We start from the raw sequence: 7961 nt of genomic DNA, 5'->3' as shown, positions 1-7961 counted from the left end.
ATATATATATATATATATATATATATATATATATATATATATATACTGTATATTTGAATATATATAGAATTTTTTTTTTAGTGTAGGAGTATGCTAATATATAGATGACCTCAAAGCTAATGTACATGGATTAAAAACAACAAACTCCAATTCCAATTTTATGGAAACAAACAAACAAGAAAGAAAACTAAAATAAAATTATTTTGTTACATCATTTTTGCATCGTCTGTAATAACTGCTATTCTATTTTTAAAAAAATAAAATGTCCATAAATATTTTTAATAAAACAGTTCTGTACAATGATGGCATACTTTAACTATTTAAATATTTTTTTATTTAAATAATAATACTTATTCACATCGCTTAGAATCAGCATAAATCTGTTCACTGTGAAAATTAAGTTTATTCAGTTAAAACGTATGAATATGGTTGTAATATGGCTGACAGTGAAACAATCAATAATCAATTAGTTAAAATAAATGAGACTAAAACAAATTGGAATATTGATGATAAATATATAAGCATGGTTATTTTGTATTTAAAACACATTCAGTTTATAAGCACTATTACAGCAATCTTACCTGTGTCACTGTCATTTGTGTATGATTGACAAATATGCATCACATTAGGTTTATTAGTTTATTCATGTGGAAACTGTGTAATCCAAATGAATGGAAATTTTATATGCAATTCAAATACATAAATCTTAAATTTAAGCCCAAATATTTTTTGAGCACAGTCAGGCATAAAATAAAACCTTCAGGGTGCTACAAGACGTTACACTTTGCATGAGGATTCACTTTATGATAACAGACAGAACATTATTCCTCACTTACTGCATCTGCATGGCTAGAGCCAAAAAAGGCCAGAGGAAATTGCTAAAAAAAAGGGAGGACAGTTAAAAGCATAAGGCTTGATGCTGCATGGAGAATGCCCTTTTCAATATCAAACACCTGGCCAAAATCCAGCTTCCCCTGCTGATTCATATTCATGTTATTTTGGCTTTGGAATTGAAACAAGCAGGACGACAGAACCGGCAATCCAAAGGACAACCAGATAAGGAAGCGGATTAGACACTAGACCAAAATTCCTGCCAAAATGATTAAAAAATGATTATCAGCAGAGCTCTCAGGGGTGCAATATGAATAACAGTATGAATTTCCTGGATAAAACAGCCCCGGTGGAGTGTGTGAAGTGGAGTAGGGCATACGCCGGCACCCCAGATATGCTCCTGTGTGCATATTCATCACCGAGTGTCCTACAGAGCAAGTCGCCGACCCAAATACAGGAGAAGAAGAAGACATGGGGCGAGGAACTCTCACACTGAGACAATCTGCAGTGGAGGACACCAGGAGACTGGTCTAAGATCAGCTGTAATCAGATTCATCTCAGCATACGTGATTATCAGAAGGAGTTTGGATTCTGATCCCAGACCAGAACATAGCCTAATGGTGATGTTAGTGAACTCAAGCTGCAACCCAGGACAAATGCATCAAAGATTCAACGAAGGTGTCGTGTTTACAACTAAAGGTCATAGATTATAATGTATGTTATAGAATTACTGCTATGCATTACAAAATGGTAATGGTTTTACTTAAAAGTATTAAAACCTTATACTATGCAATAACCTTATACTTATTTATCACCCTAAATCTGTGTGTTGTTGTTGTCTCTGTGTACTGGAAGCTTGTGACACTATAACAAATTCCTTGTATGTGCAAACATACTTGGCAATAAAGCGCTTTCTGATTCTGATTCTAAAAGGTACCATGGTACTACAATTATCGAAGTATTACTATGGTATTCTTTAAAATACCCAGGCGTAAATACCACAGTATTAACATGGTAATCATTCAGCACCATACATCTAAATCTACACTGTAAAAAATGACCGTGAATTTAACGGTAAAAGACTGTAAAAATGCTACAGCAAAAACCTGTTAAATGGTTTACGGTAAATTCCCTTACTATATACGGTGAAAAGCTGTATTGGACATTACATGTATTGGACATTAATTTTAGAATTAATTTTTAACCCACTTCCACATTTTGGAAGTGAAAAAGACTGTATAATTTACAGTGAATAACCGTAAATTGACATTCCCAGAATTCCCTGCGTTACATTTCAAATTTGATGTTTTTTTGTTGAAATAACTATGTTTCTTCTTAGTTTTTTCTTATCGGTTTTGTATATTAGGGTTGTGTGTTACACCTAATGTTGTTAAATGAATGTTTATTGCATTATTTCAGTTTCATGTGTGTTACCGTGATGGTGTTTAGTGTTTGTGTGAATGGCACTGTGCACCTTCTATACATGTTATAATTTAAAAGCTGCTTGTGATGGGCTTTGGTTCATCATGTGACTTTCTCATCACCACCTGCATTTGCTGGTTATCAGCGTATTACAAAGGTACAAAACATATTGCAGTACTTCAATGGGTTGGTATATTAACATTATATCAGTTAATGAAATTACGGTATTTAACTGTAAATTTAAGTTAAAACCGTAAAACCTAAAACGTTGCTACCGTGTTGCTACCGTATTTTTTACGGTAAAATTCCGGCAGAGCTGCGGTTTTTTACCGTAAATTTTACGGAATTTTTTTTACAGTGTATCTAAATAAAACCATCACTGTACCATAGTAATTCCACACTACTTTTATGTAAAGAGAAGAGAAAACATTGCAATCACTTTAACCACATCTATAATAACAATATAACGACACAGAGGAATCACTTTCAGTTAACAATAGTTATCGTTATAATTCTTGGTGTGAACAGGCCATAAAAGATTTCCTCCTGATCGTCTCAAATAGCTTTTATAATCATTCATGTTTACTGGATCAGGATTAAGGATAGGGACGGATAAAATTCACATGCACAAAAAGCAATTTTTAGCCAGTGAAATGGCTTAGAAATCATGAAATTTACTACAGAAAGTTCTATGAATTTTTAGGATTTGTTTAATTTTCATTACTTTTTTTTTTTTTACATTTGGAAGATGCAATGTACAAATGTCCTCATACTTTCAGGTTTTCCATGACAATGTAACCCTGGTACATTCAAATATTTGTTGTCACGATTAGTTACAGCAAGTTTCACATCAATGATAATATGAAAACTGTGACTTAATTATACTCCGCCCTTGTTTGACCCGTTTTCTCACACCTTACTTTAAAAGGGTCATATGATGCGATTTCAAGTTTTCCTTTCTATTTAAAGCATGTCATCATATTCTGTTACACCAAATACAAAAAATAATGATCTTTAAAAAAGCATCATATGACCCCTTTAATTTAATTACAAACCCATCCAGTTTTAGCATAACAGTCTAAAGTTCCTTCTGTTCTTCACACAAAACTATAATATGACTTCAGAAGACCTATAGGACATGAGTTCTGACTACTTTCTGTCATTTTGGAGCACTACAGCTCCAATCTCCATCCACTCTTACTGTATCAAAGAATAGAGATAATTCTAAAAGCGTGTCTTCGGTGTTCGAATATTTGAATTTGTGTTGCAGGGAATGAAGTCGTACAGGTTTGGAGCAACATGAAAATGAGTAAATGATGTCAGAATTGTATTTCCGTCTGGGAACTACTCCTTTAAACACAGCGACGAGGTTTTTCTTGTCAGGAAATCAGTTAATGTTTAATAAACCTTTTTACACTGCTGTTAACGCAACGCGACGCGACATACCAGGTCACTGCAACCGCAATTGCTCGATGACGCGACGCGACGCGACGCGACGCATCGCTAGCTGGTGTAATGTTTGGTGTGTAATGCGTCCATCATAAACACAAACCTCTTTCTTACGGGACTGAATCGATTTCAAACCATCAACATGAAGCAGAAGCAACAGTGGATAACTCACGATAACACGGGGATTGGGGTCCATACAATACAGTAGGGATAGCGGCTTATGCTCGGGTCTATCCTCTCAAACGCTATGTTATAATTCTTCATGGTCTCTATTTCGACAGCATCCGCCATCACCAGCTGTGAGAATGAACTTCATTCGTTCCGCTTCCTGGATCTGCAGCTAGAGCGGCGCGTTTCCGGGGTCCCTTCGGCCACTGCAGACCACACACACTTTATCGATGGGAAATATCAAGCTATGAAAATAAGAGTAATTACCATTGTGAGAGGACATGTTTGACACGAATATACAGATATATGGGTATAAAAGTCATTTAGCATTTTAATGTTTCATTTTTAGTTTGTACGAGAGGATCTGGGAATGACTTAACATAAACACGCTTGCTTGCTTGTTTATTTAAATACAACGTGAATATAAATTAAAAGAACCACATGTAGGCTATCAAAAGAAGATCAATTTAAAATTCATACTGTTGCCACATTATGAGCTACAATTTAGAACAAGTTTCCTGTAAATGAATGGGCTAAATCAAAAATAACATTTAACATTTTATTTATTTGTTTTATTTTGTGAATACAAATATTGCATAATAATAATGTTACTGCTTTAATAATAATAATAATAATTATTATTATTATTAATATTATTAAAACAGTGTTCATGCAGAAAAAGGTAATAAACTAATGCATGAATAAATTTACTTTAAAGAAATGGTCCATCCAAAAATGAAAATTTGCTGAATCCAATATGTAGATTTTTTTTTTCATGGGAGCAGATTTAGAGAAATGTAGCATTGCATCACTTGCTCACCACTGGATGCTCTGCAGTGAATGGGTGCCGTCAGAATGAGAGTCCAAACATCACAATAATCCACAAGTAATCCACACCACTCCAGTCCATCAGTTAACATCTTGTGAAGCCAAAAGCTGCGTGTTTGTAAAAAAACAAATCCATTGATAAGGTATTTTAACTTCAAACTGCTGCTTCTGGCTACAATACCTCTGTCCATAATATTGCTTTCTCCAGTGAAAAAGTAATCTAGTCTGAATCAGGAGAGAAATATGCACAGATCAAACACCATTTACAAGCGAAAACGGTCCAAAACAGTTTTGAACAAATATAATGGATTTAGCTGTTAGAGGACAAGAGAGCATTTCACTGTAGAAAGCGAGAGAAGCAACGGTTTAAAGTTAAAATACCTTAATGATGGATTTGTTTCTTACAAACACGCAGCTTTTGGCTTCACAAGATGTTAACTGATGGACTGGAGTGGTGTGGATTACTTGTGGATTATTGTGATGTTTTTATCAGCTGTTTGGACTCATTCTGACGGCACCCATTCATTCACTGCAGAGGATCTGTTGCTGAGCAAGTGATGTAAGGCTAAATTTCTCCAAATCTGTTCTGAGGTACAAACAAGCTCATCTACATCTTAGATGTACAAAAAAATGTTCAGCAAATTTTAATTTTGGGGTGAACTATTCCTTTAATGAATATAAGATATATGATAAGATAAAAAAATAAGGTTTGTTCCCAAAAGATTTCTGTCAGAGGTTGAGATATGATGTGCTCAGCAATTCTAACAGCCCTCAAGAAAATTTTACGGTGTCAGGGTTCTGTCACTTCAGTCTAGTTTACTTGTGATTTGTGACAGAGCCCTGACGTCCTGTCATGTCTTGTTTTCATGGCTTCGAGTGTGCTCGAGCCGTGCGCTCTCTCGTCTGCCCTGTTTCCTTCTTTCATGTTGGAGCGTGGTGTTCAGATCCAGATGTTGTGCCCAATTTCGACCCCCTGCCAAATCATTACCCCCCTCTTTGAAGTCGCTACCTGATTGCCTAATCGTAACCCCTCCCCCACACCATGTTCATGTTTTTAATGGCTACGTGCTTTCATATTATGTTTTGTCTTGTGTTGTGTAGCACGCAGCTTGTGTTTTTCACTGCTTTCTTGTTGTCATGTTTTGTGTGAACTCGCAGCTTATAAGTGTTCTCATTAGCTGCATGTTCCCATCTTGTTTTGTTCAAGCACATGGCTTGTGATTGTTTTTCTGGCCATGTGCTTGTGTTTTGGTTTTGTGTTGAGCACATGGCTTTTGTTTTGTTGGTTTCTGTGTGCCATGTGCTCTCATATATATTGTCTTGACCCCGCCCTTCTTGTTATCTGATTATTGGTTAATTTACATCACCTGTCCTCCCTTGGTACCTGCCTTGTTTGCTCCTTATTTATTCTCATTGTGTTTGCAGTCCTGTGCCAGTTTGTTGGCTAATGTTTGTCATCATGTACCTTGCCTGTTTTCGTCCGGTCAAGTTGCCGGTAGTGTTATTCCCCCCGTGGGGTAGTTTTTTTTTTTTTGGCTAATAAATAGCCATCTTCTCTGCACAATTGAGTACTTGCTATATCCCTTCACCCAACCTTGACAAACGGTGTGAAAAATCATAACTTATTAGAAACATGTGTTTCTTTGAATGTGTTTAACTGTGAATATTTAAACAATACAATTCAATATTAGTAGGCAACTTAAACTGTAGCATAGCAGTATCTGATCCTTATAGATCAATTAACCTCAAGTTTTCCCTCAGTGCTGTACGGATTTCATTGTAAGAGGATCTATCTGTACTCAGGTTGGAGGAGGAGAGGAGAGGCTCAAGGGAATGCTGTGCATCCATATGTCCTCCTCACTGCCCCCCATTAGACCTGACAGGTGATATATGGTGCACACAGCAAAAACAAACTACTCAGCAAAAGCCGGCGGACGTTGATAAACGAAGGCATGGTGACACAGATACTGTGGGCTCATCGTGGCCGAGCTTGGGGAGTTCTCCTGCAAAATGCCCCTTCAATTTCTGCCCACAGTATCCAACAGGGTAGAAGATTCGCAATGTAGTGTCTATTTAAACACACATCAACATCCCAAAGTCCACTTCCAAGATGTTTGATCTATTTTCTCCCTCTAGATTATTCCTTTCCAAGGTCATTTGTATGCATGCAATTAAAATGATCTCAAAATATTTTGCTTTGCTAGCAAAATCCTCCTTTTTATCTTGATCTTGGAGTAGTTAAATATCGCAAAGACATGTTCAGGTCACATTTCATCCCTATAAATTAATAAATATTCAAAATATGCAATGTATATGGAAATTTAAGCCTAGTTTAAGGACCTAATATTATTTATAGTGTGACTTCATGCACATTTCATCCCAAATTCTCTTTAATATAATACATATAGAGTTTTTTTCGTAATTCCCGTTCTCAATAAATTCTTATTACTGTAATACAAAATAAAAATGTCAAAGTACAATGATTTAAAAAAATGGGTAATTTAAATAAATTTATAAAAAGTAATTCGAATGAGTTCCCTTTAGAATGGCAATGCGCCTGACAAGACGCTAAGGGGAACACCATCATCGTGACCGGCGTCTGAAGCATGTGTTTAAATGCGACAGTGTCATTGGTCAACATCAGTCTGTGGTGTCAGTGCTGTTGTGACCGTCAGTTTAAAAGGGCGCCTGTAGTACGTCGTTAACCTTATTTTTCTTTGACATCCTCCGATCCAGCACATCCTCCGGCAGCGCTGTACTGGCATCAACCCAGGAGGAGAAGGATGTGACTGAGGAGGACAAAGAAGCAATGGAGTCCTCCCAGCCAGCCCGTCCCACTTATGAGGAGCGATTTCTGTCTGGACATAACCACCCTGTTACCGTGAGTCTGAGGTGGAGAGATTATGAACCATATTCAGTGGAAAATGAAGAGATTATGAAGCATATGGTTCAGATTATGAACCATATTCGGCCCGCATTAATTTGTTTCCTCATGCGAATCATGTGAATGTACAAGGAATATGTGTGTACAAGGTGTAGCGTCTGGACCAATCAAAAACACAATTTTTCATTTGATTTAACAAATCAGTTATTCATTAGATTAACAAGTCGTCACAGACCCCTCACCCAATAGACTGGGCGCCAGGATGTCTGCGAATGACCGCAGGCCACTGGTTACCATGGCAACCCCGACACCTCTGCTAAGACCAGAGCCATTTACGACCTGATGGAATGTGAGTAGGGAAAATCACTGCATGTTCCAT

The 7961-nt window shown here is 36.7% G+C and overlaps 1 protein-coding gene across 1 annotated transcript in view; it reads right to left on the bottom strand.

Annotated features, from left to right (window-relative positions):
* Positions 1-4078, bottom strand: part of LOC107689554 (transmembrane protein 222-like) — a 25806-nt gene extending 21728 nt beyond the window's left edge. The window contains exon 1 of the mRNA XM_016487576.1: positions 3875-4078. Within this exon, the coding sequence (XP_016343062.1) occupies positions 3875-3993 (119 nt within the window). The 5' untranslated portion in view covers positions 3994-4078. The remainder of the gene's footprint in view (positions 1-3874) is intronic.
* Positions 4079-7961: the final 3883 nt, after the last annotated feature.

Source organism: Sinocyclocheilus anshuiensis, unplaced genomic scaffold (genome assembly GCF_001515605.1).
Source record: "Sinocyclocheilus anshuiensis isolate Anshui unplaced genomic scaffold, SAMN03320099.WGS_v1.1 scaffold369, whole genome shotgun sequence".
In the NCBI taxonomy this organism is placed as follows: Eukaryota; Metazoa; Chordata; class Actinopteri; order Cypriniformes; family Cyprinidae; genus Sinocyclocheilus; species Sinocyclocheilus anshuiensis.
This window is presented reverse-complemented; position numbering and strand designations above follow the sequence as displayed.